Here is a 19,935-nt window from a genome sequence, read left to right on the forward strand (position 1 = left end):
AGAAGATCATAGGTGTCTCTCTTCCTTCCATCATGGTCATTTACACCACTCGCTGCATCCGTAAAGCCACCACCAGCATTGTGGATCCAACACACCCCTCACACTCACTGTTCACACTCCTGCCATGAAAAGGTACCAAAGCATTAGGGCCCTCACTAACAGACTTTGTAACAGTTTCTTCCCCCAAGCCATAAGGCTCCTGAACTTTCAAGGACCAGACAGATCTGTCTTACACACACACTCCACCTGACCTTACTATATACCACAACGTTACACAGCCACTGTACGCCTTTGTATAAATAAATAGCCATTGGATACAATTGTTCTCTATGAGCACATCTGCACTTTATCATGTTTTTTATCATGTTCTTACTACTATCATATCACAATGATACACCCATCGTGTCTAATGTTGAACATTATTTACTTAACATATTACACCTGCTGAGTGTGCACTGTCTTGTCCTGTCCCTGCACTGTGCTGACCTGTCTTGCAGGAGTTGCATATTTTTGCACTTGCACTTTTTGTCTGTTGTCTGGTACATCTATGTTGAGTGTAGCACATGGTCCTAGAGGAACATTGTTTCATTTCACTGTACTGTACAAATGTATATGGATGAAAGGACAATAAACTGACTCTTGACAAACCCTTCCCTTGAGTTTCTCACCACAGAACTTGATGAATGAATGGAGACTGACATTTCTATTTAAAAATAAACTTTTTATAACTGAACGTGCAAAATACTGTTTTACATTTTCAGGCTGGCATCACACTACTCAAATAAACTGTGTTCCATATTTTTTCCATATTTTGCCTTTCGGATATCTTTTTTATTAACAAGTATGTTAACAACATGTTAATACTTTTATCTTAACTACACTGTATATGTGAGATTTAAATATGCATAAATACATAGTGAAAGAGTTAAAAGAGAACTTTACATTTAGAACTACCTAATGATACTGTCTTAAAAGTAGATACCTCTCCCCATCAGTTTGCCTAAAGAGGCAGTTTACCTTTTTTCCACACTCAAAGGTAAAAAATTACAATGGCAATCTAAGTCATCCTGTTCCTGTTTTTTTGCATTCTTTACTAAATAAAGCAATGGTTTAAATGACAGAATGGATTACAGATGGAAGGACCCAAATAGATAGATAGGTAAAACAAAATAATAAAAAAACATACAAAACTAGACCCAGGACCTGTTTGATGAAGGCAACCAAGAAACCATTTTTAAATTCCAGGTTGCAAAGATGCTTAATTAACGAATATAAAAGAAAATCTGAGAACTTTTTCACATCTTTTTTATATAATAGTTTAGATCAATTTTAGTTTAATTGAAATGCAAACTGCCTTTTTAAATGTTTCGTTGATGGTGGTTCTTAAAACAAAAAACAATACAATTTTTTGTTGTTGCTGGACAAATGACAAAATGTGAATTTAATATTGTTGTTTTTGTTCTACCCATAGGGACAAGACTTACCATTACATGATATACTGAGTGCTTCTTGTGACAACAGTGCTATGCAGGTATGTCATAACATTTGGTACAAATGAATAAGCGACAGTTAGCAAGCATTTTAGTGCTGTACTTGATAATCCACCTATTTGATATAACAAAGTATATTTTGAATATGGTTATATTAGGTTAATATTGTTGATTAATGGATTGATTGTTTCTTTGTTTTAAGACAAAATAACAGTTGGGGCAGATAAGCTGGATTTCTGTTCTTGTAAATAATAATTTTCATTTTCAAATAATTGCTCAATAAAGGCCAGGTTTTATTAATAACTAACTGATTAATTATTCATTATTTACTATGGATACTTTCATATAGTAATATTGATTATATTTTTTCTAAAATGAATTTGGTGCCATGTTAAAAGTGCCTTGACAAACAGTGGTACATTTCTCAAACAATGCTAATATTGTAAATATGTCTCTCACCTTACTTTCTAGAAAATGGAACAGTATAATGCTTTCTGTCAATAATCCATTTTTGCAACCATGATATTTAGTTTGGAAGATGGTAAACATTTTAAAATCAATGAAGCTGCAATGTACGAGTTCTCTTGAGGCATTTATCTATTTTTAACTAAAAAAAACTCTTGAGTGGAAGATTTAGTCACCAGACGGCCTTCAGGGAAAGTATCTATTAATTGCAAAATGTTGCATGTGTAAAATAATTAAATAGTGAGAAAAAATAAAGCAGAAAGATTTAGTTTGATGCATATTCTGTTGGGTTATTTAGATCCATGTATACAAAGCCTCTATTACAATAGGTGATAATCAATGGGGATCAAGCATGTAGTATGCCTTCATCATCCTGTTTAAAATGAAGTTTTATAAACAACTATATATACTGTATATATATGGGGCGTGTCAGCTTACCCATACTTTGTACAAACTTTATAACTAAAGGTGTCTTTTTTACTAGAGTTATGCTCAGTTGTGCAAAATAGGTTTTCCCAGGGGGGTATATGTTGGAGTGTTGGGGTTAATTTCTGTAGTACTTGTATATCAAGCCTGACCCATGTGCACCCAATAAAATAGAGATGAGCGCCATTTCTTGTGGTTTTTTTTAATTATATATATATATATATATATATATATATATATATATATATATATATAGAACACGATGGATCAGCACACACTGTTATTTTGTGAAGCAATAGTGTTTATTTCATACAAAACACATTTTTATCCGACGTTTCGGTCCCACCTGGGGACCTTTTTCAAGGATAATGTGGTGTAACAAAAAATGGTTTAAATACCCACCCCCTGAGTGAATAATGGCGCCAAACATGACGTCATGCAGTGTAATAATGGCGCCAAACATGACGTCATGCAGTGAAACGTCGGATAAAAATGTGTTTTGTATGAAATAAACACTATTGCTTCACAAAATAACAGTGTGTGCTGATCCATCGTGTTCTATACATGCCTGCCTTTGATCGTGCACTACTGGAAACATCAGTTTGAGTGCTGGTATATATATATATATATTCTGGGGGTTATTTATTAAAGTCTGAATGCCCAAACCCCCCCAAAATTATTTTTTTTTACAATAAAATTTACATTTTTTGTGATAAATAAAAACCTTGAATTTTTTGGGATTTATTATACTCCGAGGATGGAAAAGTTCAAATCCGAAAATTGAGCATCTCAGAACTGCTGAGGTAGCATATAAGTCAATGGGAGAAGTCCCGGAGATATCTTGATCTGAGCTGGGTTTTGTGCAATAATCCAAAGATTTCATGGTTTTCAGGCAAAAATCCCAAAAATTTGGACGATCCAAATTTTTTACGATTTTTCTGGTCTTTTCCTGCACAGGAAATTTTCGGGAAAATGTTTTGGTAAATGGGCCTCGCCAATAATTTAGTTATTTATCAATATTCATAATTTCAATTTTTTGCAAATGTTTGCTTTAAAAATAATGTATGTGAATAATGGTTTCAATATTTATAAAAAAAAAAAAAAGGAAAACTACTAATGTACGTTACGTTGATGTCAATGGGCTGTGCAAGCCAAAATTTAATCTATTTATTCAATTCGAGTTTTTCCATTTTATTTTGAGATTTTAGACTCACTAGGTGGCAGATTTATCAAAGGTTGAGGTAAATTTTTCGAATGAAAAAATTTGAATTTCAAGCTATTTTTTGTGTACTTTGACTAGGGAATAGTTTGATTTGAATTTGAAAAAAAAATAGAAAATTCAAATATTGAAAATTATCATGTACTGCCAAATTGCTGTTTTAGCCTACTGGGGACCTCTTAGAACCTATTTGGTGTCAATTGGTGGACTTTGAAAATGCGAAGGTTTTTTTGGGAAAAACTTTGAATCAAATTCGATTGAATGCTCTATTCTTTTGATTTGTACGATTCAAATTTGGCTGAATACAGACCTATTTGATCGAAAACTGACCTATTCGACCAAAAAAACCTTTGACTTAATTTAGGTTGGTCTTTTTAAATTTGAATTTTGAAGTTTTTTCAATTCGAAATTCGACCCTTAATAAATATGCCCCCAAAAATCATGAATAAAGCATTAATTAATTTAATTTTCCATGATTTTATTCATTCAAGTTTTTACATTTAGATTTTTAATATATAAGATAACATTTGTGTGTGTTTTTTTTTGTTTGCTCATGTTTTTGTGAGTTTATTTTAAGTAAAAGAAATTTCTAAAATAAGTCCGATTTTGATTTTAATGAATAGGCCTCTACCAGTTCTAGAAGTGATGAGATTCAGAAATCTCCATATGGTATATTGACTTTTAATTGATTGATTTAAGAAATACATCATCTGATATTTGTTTACAACACTTATGGGGGTATATATTGCAGAAAACGTAAAGTTTGGGGATACATTTTATAACTTTATTTTTTTTTACTTTTTTACTTTTTTTTAACTTTACATTTTCTGCATTTTTTTCAATGGCTAACAAAGTACAACATCTTAAAACTATGGGAGTATATATTAAAACTCACATTTTTTTGACCCAAATCCCAACCACAATTAAGCTTAACTTACCAAAAAATCCAAACAAAAATTGTACGTGCAGGAAAAATCTCAACAAAATTATGCTATTATGCTTCAATTCGAATTGTGCAACTTTTTCTAATTGTCACCTGAGAAACTCAATTTTTTTTCAGTCTTCCAACGAAAACCAGTGTCAAGCAGCCCAAAACCCTAATGACTTTGGCAGGTTTTAGCTGTAGTTTTATTTATAATTTATATATTGGGATTTTTAGCAGCTTTGGAGCATTATAAATTTCGAAAAAATTTATTAATAAATAGACCCCTGAGTTTTCTTTGGTAAAGAAAAAGCTTTCCTAAATGTTCCTTTAATTTCAGCATGCCTGTGACTATTATTCCGCTATTACTAGTTGTCCTTGTGAGGTACAATGCTTTTGTTGACTGGACAGAAGGCCCTCACATATAAACATTAATAGGGAATCATGGTAAGGGTTAATTTTAATTTAATTTAGTGTAAAGGAGGTTTACTAAGGAGTTTTAGTAAGGTATTGGGCATGACTAATAAAAGCCCCTAGAATAGATAGAATACATTTGAATATTGCACCTGTAAGAAATAAAACACATTTATACAGATGAAGTGGACATTTGAGTATTTGGAGTGGGTTGAATGTGTGTTAGAAAGGTTGTGTGATAAAAGGGTGTGTCTTTTTTTCAACCTAACTTACTATTTTACTTACTATGTAAAAGCATGTATGAGTGAAGAAATTTTTTTGTTCTATTTGTATCTTTTCTAAAGGTTGGCTTGTCAACACTCTGACATATAACCACTGCCATAGGTAGCACCACCTAGACCTACCCATTGCCATTTTAGGTTTTTAGGTAAAAATGGAAAGCCTCTGCAGAAATTACCAAATAATGCCTCTGCTCTCGCTTCTTGGTGCAACTGCTGGCTTAAAACACTTAGGGGGTTATTTATCAAAGTCCAAATGTATCTCAATATTTTCTGCTACAAACTCAGATCATCATCATCATCATTTATTTATATAGCGCTGTCAAATCCGCTTGGGTTTTTTTACGCTCATTTATAATTACATTTCCTGAAAATGTGCTTTACGTGAAAAATTCAGATTTTCATGATTTTTTCATACAATTTTCACAATTTTTTTGGAATTTTTGCCCAAAAACTCAGAAAACTTTGGGTATTGCACGAAACACATCGCATATCAAAAAATCATTGGGTCTTCTCCCATTGACTTATGTGCAACCTCGACAGGTCTGAGATGCCGGATATTCAGATTCTGACTTTTCTGTCCTCAGGGTTTAAAAAATTCTGAAAAATTTGTGATTTTTTAAAAGTCAGATTTTATAGAAAAAATCACAGATTTTACTAAATAACCCCCTTACCTTTACATTTGTCAATTTAAGTTGTTGAACAAAGCAATTGGTCATTTAATTTTAAGGACACTAGAATGTTCTCAGCATATTTTCTAACAAGACTGACTCAAAAGAAATTTGAAAACAACTTACTTTCTTTGATATACAGAAAAATCTTTCCCTCAGTGAGGAATTATATCTCCTAATGATTTTCCTTGTTTCGCAAAACAAGGGTTTGGATGACAGAAAGACTTCTCAGTTTTCCCATTCTTACTGTTAATTATACAATATTAAAATGTTGTTAAGAATTGAGACTTCTGTTTCCATTCTTTCTTACTAAAAACTGGGCCAGTTTTTTTTCTACGGTTGGTTTTATGCTTTAATGCATATTAGTAGTTAATGCATGTTTATCATATTTGTAATTATTATTGTTGGTATTAGTGCATGTTTTTCATATACTGTATATTATTATTTTTTATGAATTGTGTGTTTATGTTGTGTACCTGAATCCTGTTTTCTCTAGGGGCTTCCAAGACTAACCTAGAAAAAACTTGCTTTGCAATTACCTCTTCCTGTCTCCCACTGTCACATGGGAGACAATGATTAAACTGCACAGCTGCCATTACAAGCAGTGCTCAGTGTAGTGACATGGGCAGAATGCCTTGCTTCTTTATTTTGATCTTGCTGAATTAAATATATATGTTTTGGCTATGTTGCAGTTTCTGTAGCAAATCCCAGATCAAGGTAAAGGATGACTGGGAACAGCTATCACCTTAGCAGCAAACTAAAGGGAAAAAAAAACACATACATGGCAAATATACATTTATTTAGTATCAACCTGGAAACTTTAAAACAAACAAGTTATATTCATAATAAAAAAAGGAGCAAAAGCATTTAGTAAATGCTATTTTGATAAAGAAAAGGCAAACTGCCTTTCTCATATAATGAACCCTAGACTATATTGATAAACAATACCAGTTCTTTGCAATTGTCAGAAAAAAAGCTTTAACTTTTAAGTAAATTGGCTGCAAACAAAGATTTTTGTGACATGTGTGTCCTGGCTTTGCAGTCTTGACGTTTTGATAAATAGAGGTTCTTTGTGCCTCTTATTGTTTACCCTTTCTCCTAAATCTATAAGATCTTCTTGCTTTAACAAATATTGGATTCCTTACATTATTAAGAAAGGAGAAGAAATCTAAATATATTGCCATGCTATTAATGGTGACCTCTAGGTCAACTATAGCATAAAACTGTATATCACAGGTTGCACTAACCACTGGCAGGCGTTCATTTATTATTTAATTTTTAATAAGACACAAATATTTTAAGAATTGTTGAAGACTTTAGCTATTGAACTCTGCAGATTCATATTTTCCCTTTGAATATACCATAGAGCTTTGTGTAAGTTACACTCCAATTTAAATTGATTAACATCTATTTTCATTAAAGATCCTGGCTATGCCTGAAATCCCTGTACAGAGACAACTGAGAATTCTTTGTGTAAATTTCATTGTTTCAATTTGCAGCAGATCTTTTAGTTACTCAAGGAAAACATCTTCATTGTTACAATACCAACGATGCAGCTATAGTTTTTTATTTTTTATTTGTTATAGCATTTTCTACAGCTAATACTAGATTCTAGATTTGTTCTGGTGTATGACAGCAGAGATTTAAAAAAGTATGGTGTATTGATATTTCTAGCTGTCTGTGCTGCCTTTAAGCATTTTGGTTGGCTAACATGGAAGTATAGTCGGTGATGTTTCTTCATGAACCTCCTAAATGTTTATTTTCAACAAAACAATACCCTTTGAAACTCCATACATGTGTTGAGATACACAATAAAGCTTTCATCTACTTTTTACTTATGTATTTTGCCAGTTTTCGTGAGCATTTTGCTTAGATCTTGTAAATGGTTTGAGACAGGGATGTCAGTCCATAGAGGCTGTAAACTGTGGTTGAACTTCAGTTATAATCATTCATGGATAGTAGGTAATTTATTTCACAGCTGAATGGCTATAGATTGATCATCTATAATTTGAGAGATTAGAATATATGCAAGTCATTTGTCAGCAAGCAGAATAAACTATGTATAATAAACCGTTTACATCTGGGCCACAAAACAGGTGGAAGTGACTAGATGCATCATGTATAGGTACATTTTTTTAATTAGTAAACCATTTGCATTTGCAAGTACCCACGTTGCTATAAATAATTTATGTGGGCTGATTGCTCATTATTGTTATGGAACAATGGATTACAATCAATCCATAACCATTATTATGATTTATTAATGCCAAGATTCATAATGAGTCCCCTTGATTGGTTATGAACCAGTGAAATCTTACAGTTAACCCTCGGAATTGCTTATAGGAACATAGATTCTATCAACATCAATACTGATTATATTGATGTGAAAAAAATCTTTAAAAAATGTTAACATTGGGAATAGCCTTCTATGGCATTCTACATACCAAATCAGTTGTTAATTTAGTTGTTTTGAGATATCAAATCCTGAAGACTTGTATAATGATAAATGTTGATATTTACCAATATATAACCATTTGGAAATGTGATACTTAGCCCTACCAACAAGATATTGTGTGCTAGTCTAGTTTATGTGATTTGCATGCAACAATACTAATCAGTTCTAATAATAATTGTAATTGCTCAGTTTTTTTGTCCATATGTATTGAAGAAACCTTATAGGAGTGCTGGTAGACTGATCTAAATATACTAGAGACATGCCATAATTCAGAGCTCCATACCTTAAGTTTACTAAAAATACAGTACATTAAAACATTAAATAAATCCAACATTAGTATTAGGATTAGGACCTAGGATTGTTTTGCCTCTATTAATGAATGTTAATATCTTAGTTGGGATCCATTATTACAGAGAAAAATAAAATCTTTTTAAATTTGTGAATTATTTTAATAAAATGGATTCTTTGGGAGATGGGCTTCCCATAATTCAGATCTTTCTGAATAATGGGTTTTGGAATAACAGATTCCATACCTGTAATTATTTGTGCACATATTAATAGCATGAACTATACAAAACTAAATATACAGTCTGCCCATTTTGCATTTATTCAATAGAAAAAAGTGGCAAGGTGTTCATAAAAATATATTTTGGCTTGAATAACAAAATAGTTCATCATTTACTAACAAATTACCTTTGTTACTGGCTCATTTGTTTTTCTTGCAGTTTGCACTTATCTTTTCTGTTTCGTAGGGCATACTCTGTGCTGCTTTCAGTTAAATAAGCATAGGGGCCAACTCATATATATATATATACAGTATAACAGTATATATATATATATATATATATATATATATATATATATATATATATATATATATGCATAAATATATACAAAATCCAAGATGGTGAGCTCCTGTGCACAATTTTAAAGGCCTGGATTATTACTATTATAGAGACGCTGGACCTTTAGGTTCATGCAGTAAGTTTAGGATTTCAAATATAAATTTCTCCTATTTTTAAAATGCATTTTATTGCATTGTTTCCAGCTATTTTTTTTTATGGTAACTGCTCGGTCCACTAGTCACCAAACTGCAAATTCCCAAAGGCAATGTTTTCTTTTTCATCATTCTTGCATTTTGATCTGTATTTGATACATTTGATCACATTCTTTCTCAATGCTTAATTTTATAGTTGGTGGTGTTCTTGGCTGCCAAGAATAGTTCTCAATCCTTCTTAGTCCTTTCATTTCCAACTACAATTGCTTATTTTATGTGTCTTATGTTATGGTGATTTCTCACCCAACTGTTGGATTGAAATATCACCTCAATGTTTAATTTCCGGACAACTAAAAATGAGAAATGACATTCACAAGGATTTTTGATTACTGAAAATATTTGAAACATTGAAGAATTGGCTAAAATTGATCAAAATAGTCCTCAGCTCCTTCCTTGCCTCTCTCATTGATCATTTTCAGTGTCTAATGCTAAGGGGCAGATGTATCAAGGGTCGAATATCGAGGGTTAATTAACCCTCGATATTCGACTGCCGAATTAAAATCCTTCGACTTCGAATATTGAAGTCAAATGACTTTGCGCAATCCGTTCGATCGATAATCGAGGGAATAATCGTTCGAAGGATTCGAAGGATTTTAATCCATCGATCGAAGGATTATCCTTTGATCAGAAAATTGTTAGCAAGGTCGTAGTCGAAGGTCGAAGTAGCCAATTCGATGGTCGAAGTAGCCTGTAATAAAATCTCACCCATGGTGGTCTTTCCTGCTCCTTCTCGTCTTCCTTATAGACGCGGTCGCGCTGGCGTGATGACCATTGGCGCGAAATTCAAATGTATAGAAGGAGATTCCGGCTTGAAGATCGTTGCCCGTGATAGTATTGTATCCCTGGTGCTCCTGAGCCTTGTGCTACTTTGTCTGCTTCGTTCTGAACCTGTTTGATTCCTGTTTTGACCCCTGCCTGGCTATTTTGACTATTCTGACTTCTGGATCCTGGCCCGCCGCGCCCCTCCTCTCTCTGTCCTGCTCCTTCTCCTTAAGGCACGCACGCGCGTCTCGTCTTCCTTATAGACGCGGTCGCGCTGGCGTGATGACCATTGGTGCGAAATTCAAATGTATAAAAGGAGATTTCGGCTTGAAGATCGTTGCCCGTGATAGTATTGTATTCCTGGTGCTCCTGAGCCTTGTGCTACTTTGTCTGCTTCGTTCTGAACCTGTTTGATTCCTGTTTTGACCCCTGCCTGGCTATTTTGACTATTCTGACTTCTGGATCCTGACCTTGCCTGCTTACGACAACTCTTCCTGTTTAACCCCTTAATTGACAACCCGGTTTGACCCTAGCCTGCCTGGCGATTCTTGATATCTGCCTGCCTCGATCCTACCTGTCTGACGATTCTCTTGCCTGCTCCATTTGTACCGTGACCTTTGGCCCAATAGACTCTCGTTAAGTCCAGGTGGCACCCAAGTAAGCTGAGGGCTCCTCCCGATGCCCAACGGTGGTCACACTACTGGTGAAGCCGAGACCAGGGTGCTTGGCACTTGTTCTGGTATTGGGTGCCGGTAGTGACATAGCCAAAAAAAACATTCGAAATTCGAACTATTTTTCCTCTATTCCTTCACTCGAACTTAGTGAATGGGCCCCTAAGTCTTCACCCAATTATCTGGCTGTAAATTTTACTTTAATGCTAGATTTACCTTTTAACCTAATTATTTGTTTTGCTAAAATGAGAGAAGAATTTCATGTGTATTTTGATGACAATACAATTCAGTTGCAAATATTTGTAACTGGGCTTGATTTATGAATTTTTGAATTAAACTGTGTCATGAATAATATTTATTAACAAATTGCCATACATTATACATTTTTGCCCTTCATCATAATGCGCAATGGGAATACCACAAATGTCAGGAATCATTATTAAAAAAAATTATGAATGCTTGACACAAATTGATTTGTGATAAACTCATTTATAAACTATTATGAAAATAAGAGTATTTTTGGTAATAATTTTTTGTTGCTAATGAAAAAAAAGTTTGATAACTCCCACCCCTTTAATGCCCAATCCTTCTCTGTCCCCTGAAATTTTATTTAATGCAACTGTCTCCTTTTTTTCCAGCTGTTATCTATTTTTTTCCAGTTTTTCTAAAATGTAGATTTTAAAAATAAAGCAAATTTCACACAAAAAAACTCTTTATTTTGAGTCACAGGCTTTTTAAACTGTTAAGATTTGATTATACACTCCTCAGCAGCATTAGCAAAATCCCAGCAATCTAAGAAGCCCAGGCAACCAGTGGGTTATCCCTGTATACAAACCTTACCTGTTATTGTTACACATGTTACCTGTGTATCCATCAGGATGTCTACCTGCCACCAAGTCTTGGGTCTTAGGTGAGTGTGATTGAACACATTCAGATGACACAGCAGTTGGATACTATGCAACTTGTGACAGAGGCCTTGCCCCTGAAAGGAGGTGCAGCCAACCCTGAGGGTATGGACAAGGTAAAAGTTGGAGGAGGCAGGGAGGAAAAACCCAGAAGGGAGGACTATATGAGCTCTTATTGGTGGATGGTATGGACTTTAAAGTGGCCGACAACTCTTATATGGAGGTCCTGGCAGAGTTTTTTCTCCACAAGCTGGGAGGAATTGGAGGGAGAAACACCAGGAGAAGCAGCACCTACAATCTACTATAGGAAGTACTGTGCTTTACCTGGGGAGGCTAATGAGAAGATTTTCAGAGCAGCTTCCATGATTCAAAAGGTGATTAACCTGGAGAATTTTATAGAATACGGGTTTTACATGCCATATGCACTCAAATTGATTATGATAAAATGCAGGGTACATTGACTAGCTGGATTAAAAACAACATAATATTAAGATAGAAGTTGGGACTTTATATCCTTTCCCACCCAGACCAGGAACCACTAGTGATGGGCGAATTTATTCGCCAGGCGCGAGTTTGCTGTGACTTTTTGGACGCAAGCGCATTTTCACCAAAAAAAACGGACGCCGGCATAAAAAACGGACGCCTTTCCGTGAATTTTTCGTCGTTTCGTGAATTTTTCGCCGAATTGAAATGGAGTAAATTCACCCATCACAGTAAATTCACCCATCACTAGGAACCACCCATTTGGGCACAGTAGCATGTCAAAAAGTTCAAAATTAAAATGGACAACAATTTTATTTAACCCATTGGAGTCTATGGGTGTACTTTTCATTAGAAAAACTGTGAGAAAATTTTCGCTTATCACTAGTGGTGGGGACATACAGTAATAAAGCACACTGTTCAGCATTTTGAATTTCACAACATATATCACTCTTCAGTTTTAGGGTGGGTAATGGTAATCAGTAGTAATTTTTTCGTAAACACAATAATCTTCCCTGCTAACAAAACAGTCACAATAAAGGTTCCAGGGATGGGGATGTATACTAATACAGGCAGCAGCGGGCCAGCCTAGCCAGGTGTCTTAGGCAACCTGGCTGGTCGCAGCTCTCAATAAGCACGCTCATAAGCGCGCTCGCATGCACGAATGTGTGTTCAAGTGAACACACAAAGCATGTGCTAGTAGACACCAGACAGAGAGGAGAGAGGAGACCGGACTGGGGGTAGGAGGCAGATAAGGTATGTGCCTGGCACCCCCCCTTTCCGGCCCTGAATACAGGTATAGGATCTGTTATCTGGAATGCTTGGGATTTGGGGTTTTCTAGATAAGGGAATCTTCCTGTAATTTTGATTTCTAAATCTCAAGGGGGTTATTTATCAAAATCCGAAATTTTCTCACTGTTTTCTGAAAACCACTCAGACAAAATCCGCACAGACTTTTCCCCCCTATTTATCAATAAATTTTCATGAAAATGTCATGTACACGAAAGGCCGTGAAAAAAAATCTGAATTGTGCAATATTTTTTCCTGTCACTGAAAACTGCAACTTTTTCAGATTTGATGCCAAAACATGCAACTTTTTTGAAATAGAAATTTTGTATTATTGAACAAAACTCAAACTCAATGTTTTGCCACCTATACAGATTAGTGCAGTTTAGTAACTATCAAGAAAATGTACTGTTTTCGTTGTTATAGCGGAAAAAGGAATAATTTTTAAAATTCTGAAATTTTGCTTAAAATGTACTCAATGTGAAATGGCCTTTCCATAATTCTGAGTTTTCTGTAATGTGGGTTTCCAATACAATATCCCTTAAAGCTCATGGTGTTCATTCTTATCTGCACATGACATTTTGCTTGTTTTGACAGATATTCTCAAAAGTCTGCAAAACCAGCAGCCCCCTCTGTTAGTATGAGCGTGTTTTTCCCATATGTTGCCTCTGAAGAATTTAGTAAGCTCTGTGGCTACTCTTAACTGGATCAATTAGCAGTTAGGCAGGTTATGTATAGACTTAAAAGGTAGAGCTTGATTGAATCTTTTTTTTAACCTTACTTACTATGTTACTATGTTCTCTTTTTGTTTTGAGATATCCCCCAAGGATGCTCCTAAGTGTGTTGGTTCCAAATATATTGTGTTGTACATTTTTGGGGTTGGCTAATCCTCTTGTAAACACTAGTATTATATTGGGTATCTACAGTTCTCATTATACACACATTTATTAATCTCCTTTGGGTTTAAGAACAATCTTACAGAAACTCAATCTAATGTTTTAAAAACAGCTGTTGTATTACAAGTTGTTTCATTATATCTATCTCTACACAATGTATGTTCCTTTACTTCTGTGAAATCAGGTAGGTTTGTGTAAATAAAAATGTATATCTTAAAGTTCAGGTAGTGTTATTGCAGCTATTCTACATGAGCCCAACTGAATGAGCTCATGTCAAAAAGGGGGGTATAGTTTCTCTTTAACCAGACTGTAAATGACAGATTTATGCCTTCCAAAATCACCTCACCTCCATAATTTACTACCTTATTTATTTTCTATAAACCATAAGGCTTTCATTTTTTTTTAAATATTATGTTAAAAAACATGTTGTGAATGATACGTTGGATGTGACATTCTAATAAAAACTTAAATTACAAATAAATAGTGTTTCTTTCAAAATTTAGAATTTTGATTGCTACCACATATTTTTTAAGCACAGTAATGGTTACCATATGTCACACAAATTTTGAGATTTTGCTAGTTATTCACAATCGTTCCGGGCTGAGATGTATGAAGCAGAAGTAGCCCTGCATGCACAACCTTGAGTGCTAGAACCACTTCCTACAAACAAAAACAGTTATTGTCATGGGTAAATGTGTTTTTGAAATGCGTCAATGAATAGGTTTCCTCAAGCCTAACTCTTTCCTGAAATTGAATATTTGACATTGACAAATCAATTAAGTATATTTAACCTTGAAATAGAGACATCATGTAAGACATTCCTCTGAGCTCTTATGACATACAGTCCTACATGGGAGTCAGATCCCAAGGTTAGCGCAGAATAGCCAAATATGTCTCCATGCTGAACTTAGTCATAGATGTAAGAAAGATCACTGCAGTTCCCACTTAACTCGGCCTGCATTGCTAGTTCCTTTCTCCTTAGACGTCCTCCTTGACACCCGTCAGCAGTAGCACAAAAGGAATTACAGGAACCACATACGTACACCAAAATTCATTCAGGCTTTCCCCTTTTTTATTGTGGCCATGACCACCTGTGCATCAACTTTTTGGGAGGGAACAAACCTTCCATAGTCAGAAGGGACAACTAACATAGGTGAAAACAGTATTTTAATTAATCTGTTGTATACTAATACTTTTTAAAATTAACATGTGTTGCATTTTTAAGGATTAAGACAAGTTTGGCTAGGGTCTTTGTTCCACTTTGTTAAACAAATACATAAGCTAGTATAATGTCAAAAGTTTCTTTCTTCCAACAAAGAATGTGAATTTTATAGTTGTTTTGCAAAATTGCTTCTATTCAGTGATAAAGAAATAGTTAATTTTAAGATGGTGAACTCATTATAAACAAAGAGACCCATGTGTGCTACAGGCCGTACCCTTGAGCCCCCATATGACACGTTAAGTGTTTTAAGCTCAGAGTTCCTGAACTGAGCTAAAATGTAAGCAAAGGATTTATGAAAGAAAGCAACTAAACAAGCAATAAATACATCCCAACAGCCATCCCCCATCTCTGTTTTATAGCTTGAAATGATTGATTCTTTGCTGCAAAGGTCTTGCACAGCCTTCTGGATAACTGGTTGGTGAACATGAGGGTGGATGTGCACTGTCTATTATGTGCAAAAAATAAACAGAAAAGAAATAAGAAATGAATTGTCTAGAAATGTTTTGCGCACATTTGTGATATATGTATTAAGAGAGAGTTTAATGCTAAAAGTGAGGATACCGGATGATTAAAATCAATTTGTCCATTCTACAAACTAATTTCTCTTTGCATAAAAATGTAAAAAAAGGTTTTTTGCAGACTTATAAGGATACTTTTTGGATGCCAGTCTTTTGAATAATAGAAACAAATTAGTCAAACAGGAGAATTGTGGAGCACAATAGTGTAGTATTTGCTCATTTGTCTTTCCTAATATTTGCTTTAATTCCTCAATTACCAATAAGAGAGACGGCACAGCAGTTCTAATATTAAAAATGTATTATGTGCATTACATGGCTTTACACCTCACGGTTACAGCCGAATTTATGACATCCCTTTGAGTAATGACACCAAGGTATGTTGTGAACCAAGGTGCAGAGGGTGTGAAAGATTCATATATACAGTATAAGAGAAAAGTGTAATGAACGTTTGCTTTTAATACTAAGCTCTTTTTGGCAGGCTTATCTAGCATGCAATATTGCATACCTTGACATTTACATTTGTGATGGTGTTACAGGTAAGATATCTTACTGATGACTCTTCTATTCAGATCCAGCTGGGACTACAACTCTAAGTCCCAGCATCCTCAGCAGGCTAAAATTGTGAAAAAAAGGAAATAATGGAACATAGGAAACCATTTTACTTGGCAGACTAATGGATACAATTGTCAGGGTGAGCAGGGGGCATTTTGATTGCTGCCTCAAACAGCAGCATCCCCTGTAACACCCAATATAGAATGCCAAATAGGGCTGTCACCTTTTCTGGAAAATATAACAGCCTTTGTATATTCTTACCTTTCATCCCTATTAATAACATATGAAGCAAGCATCATTTTTACCAGGCAGGTAAGAATATGCATACTGAAAATACAAAGAAAGTGATCAGAAATAATGTGAATGTGAATTCCTCACTTGGCATTATTGATTATCAAGTTACTGTGAGTTGTAGTTCAGAGCACGCCTGACAAAAAAAGTTTTAGAAATAATAGCTTTTATTTCTATACACGCAAATGCATAGGGAACACTGCACATTCTATTCAAACTCAAAACATTAAGAACAAATATGTCTTATTCCTTTACAGAAAGTGAAGAAATGGGAATATTAGGCTGTTCCAAAAAAATAGTAGTGTTCGGTTCTTCTTTACAAACTCATTCACTATATAAACTAAAAATGTTTCAAGATTTTGCTTTCCTTTGAATCACTCAACTAATAGTTGTATAATTAGTGTTTCTGAGAACTGCTGCACATCTGTGTCACATTGAGTTGACCATCTTCTGGCACCTGTTACATTCTACAATTTGTCTGTATTTCTTGATTGTGACATCACGCCATCATTTTTTTTATTGGATTACGGTCCGGGGTCTGGCCACTCCATAATGACAATCTTGAAACCAAGAAGTTGCTAGTTTACTTGTGTGTTTGGGGGTCATTGTCTTATTGAAACACCCATTTCAAGGGCATTTCCCCTTCGGCATAAAGCAACATAATGTATTGAAACTAATCCATGATCCCTGGTATGCAATAAATAGGCCCAAAACAATAGAATGTGAAACATCCCCATATCATATTGCTTCACTGTCTTCACAGTGTACTGTTGATTGAATTGAGTGTTTGGGAGTCATCTGACAAACTGTGTGCAGCACCAAGACCCTGTCAGAAAAATCTGCCAAGGACATTCAGGGTTCAGAGGAATCACGCTGCGAGGAGGCAAGCAATACAGAAGAAAGCTGCTGGTTGTCTGCCTTATACAGGAAGTATCAGACTTTTTATAGATGCTGTAAAATGCTGTAATCTTTCTGCAGTTGGTCTGGCCGCACTTTAACATGATTTATTCAGGGGCCAGCTAGCTGCTTACATATGCAACTGTTTAAAACTATCACAAGGACTTGTCAGTATTTATTCATCCATTAAAATAGTACAAAAAATGAATGCCAAAATCGCCTGTAGTGCACAGAACCATTACACTTGACGCGTTTCGTAGACCTCCGCCCTCTTTCTCAATTTGAGAAAGTGGCCGGAGGACCACGAAACGCGTTACTATTTTAACGGACGAATACATATTGATTTGTTTACTCTATGTGGTGCTCCGTGCCTTACACAAGAATACCCTGACTGGGCATTTGTGAAAACAACAGCAACCAAGCCCAACAGGAACATCAATAGAAATAACCATCCTGAGAAACATAGTATGCAGAATGTAGTCATCTTATTTGTAGCTGGACAGTCACCAAACACCACACTGAGACAAAAACAAGTGCACCCAAAGGATCCAACACCTAAGGAGAAAACAAAGCTATGTGTTATACTCACCAGTTTAGCGAGGAGTGCACTGACCTATACATTGGGGAGACCAAGCAACTGCTCACTAAACATATGGCTCAGCATGGAGGGCAAACTCTACAAGGTGTCTTTTAACAATTTAAAGACAAGGGACACTCCTTTGAAGATAACAATGTCCAAATTCTGGACAAAGAAGACCACTGCTTTGAACGAGGTGTAAAAGAGACATTCATATTAAGGTGGAGAAACCATCCCTGAACAGGGGCAGGGGCTTTCAACACCACCTGTCTGCTACATACAATGCTGTTCTAACATCTGTACCCCGGCAGTTTCAGAAAACACTTCACACATCCATTAATGCAACTTTCACAAGTAACACCTGTTTCTAGGAGTTGCATGATACTTTAGCAATCCCATCACAGTAACCCCACAGAATCACAGCTCTGTGATTTTCAGTTGTCACTTCTCTGAAGAGTTACAATGTGCCATTGTGATTGGATTGGTGGAAGAGTTTATACTGTATGCCGAGGACTTCCCATACCAGTCAGTTGAACTGAAGAAGCTGCTCAAAGGAGTAGTGAAACATCTTCAATGATTACTCAGCAAGTCCAGTTGCTCTAGAATTACTTATACTAGTTATACTAGATATCCATAGGAATAGGGCATGGCACTTCTGCACCTATGACTGCACTTCATTAGCCTAGAAGCCAAATGTTACACTGAGGAAGATCAAAGGCATTCCAGCAGGTATGTTGACAGATCTTAACGGCCTAGGATTTACAATGTGTATTGATAGACTAAGGTTAATAGTAACCTTTTTATTGCAGCTTTAGTTAACTCAATGGGTTATATTGTGATATCTCAACTGGTTGTAACCAGACACCTTATGGGATAACTGGCACTTCATCTGTATTACTTACTACCGTATATACTCGAGTATAAGTCGACCCGAGTATAAGCCGAGGTACCTAATTTTATCTATGAAAACTGGGAAAACTTATTGACTTGAGTATAAGCCTAGACACAACTACAGCCCTGTCTCCCAGCAGCGCACATTCCGCCAAAGAAACCCCCCAGCGATCAACCGGACTTCTTTGCAAAGTTGATGGTGACAGAGAATTGCCAAACGGATTACTGTGTGCATTGTCCCACTGTCCCACTACCATGTGCAGAGGGTGCTGTGTGATATTGCCATCACTGGTAATCTTTTGTATAGCCAACAGATGGCGCTGTGTGATATTGCAGTCACTGTTATTCTTTCATATAACCAATAGATGGCTCTGTGTGATATTGCAGTCACTGTTATTCTTTCATATAACCAACAGAGGGCGCTGTGTGATATTGCAGTCACTGTTAATCTTTCATATAACTAACAGATGGCGCTGTGTGATATTGCAGTCACTGTTAATCTTTCATATAACTAACAGATGGCTCTGTGTGATATTGCAGTCACTGTTATTCTTTCATATAACCAACAGATGGCGCTGTGTGATATTGCAGTTCCTGTTATTCTTTCATATAACCAACAGAGGGCACTGTGTGATATTGCAGTTACTGTTAATCTTTCATATAACCAACAGATGGCGCTGTGTGATATTGCAGTCACTGTTATTCTTTCATATAACCAACAGAGGGCACACTGTAAATTCTTTCATATAACCAACAGAGCGCGCTGTGTGATATTGCAGTCTCTCCCCAAGTGAACTGTTGGTATAGGAATGATTAAAAGTGACTGCAATCTCAGCTACTGCCCAATGACTCGAGTATAAGCTGAGGTAGACTTTTTCAGCACATTTTGGATGCTGAAAAATTCGGATTATACTCAAGTATATACGCTAATCAGCCTTATATTGTGGTATTTATATTCTATGTGTACTGTATATTTTGAGTTGGCCCCAAAGCTCAGTAAGGGACAGCAGCACAGAACATGTGCAGTGAATCAGCAGAAAAGAAGATGGGAAGCTACAGGGACATCTTTGGAGGAATATATCTTCCCTGC

The 19,935-nt window shown here is 35.5% G+C and overlaps 1 protein-coding gene across 4 annotated transcripts in view; it reads left to right on the top strand.

Moving 5' to 3' along the window:
- Positions 1 to 19,935, top strand: part of LOC108709778 (protocadherin-9) — a 1,169,460-nt gene that overhangs the window by 821,180 nt on the left and 328,345 nt on the right. For all 4 annotated transcript variants that reach the window (XM_041584337.1, XM_041584338.1, XM_041584339.1 and 1 more), the window contains one exon: positions 1,472 to 1,531. In XM_041584337.1, coding sequence (XP_041440271.1) covers positions 1,472 to 1,531 — 60 coding nt within the window. The remainder of the gene's footprint in view (positions 1 to 1,471; positions 1,532 to 19,935) is intronic.

Source organism: Xenopus laevis, chromosome 2S, assembly GCF_017654675.1.
Source record: "Xenopus laevis strain J_2021 chromosome 2S, Xenopus_laevis_v10.1, whole genome shotgun sequence".
NCBI lineage: Eukaryota > Metazoa > Chordata > Amphibia > Anura > Pipidae > Xenopus > Xenopus laevis.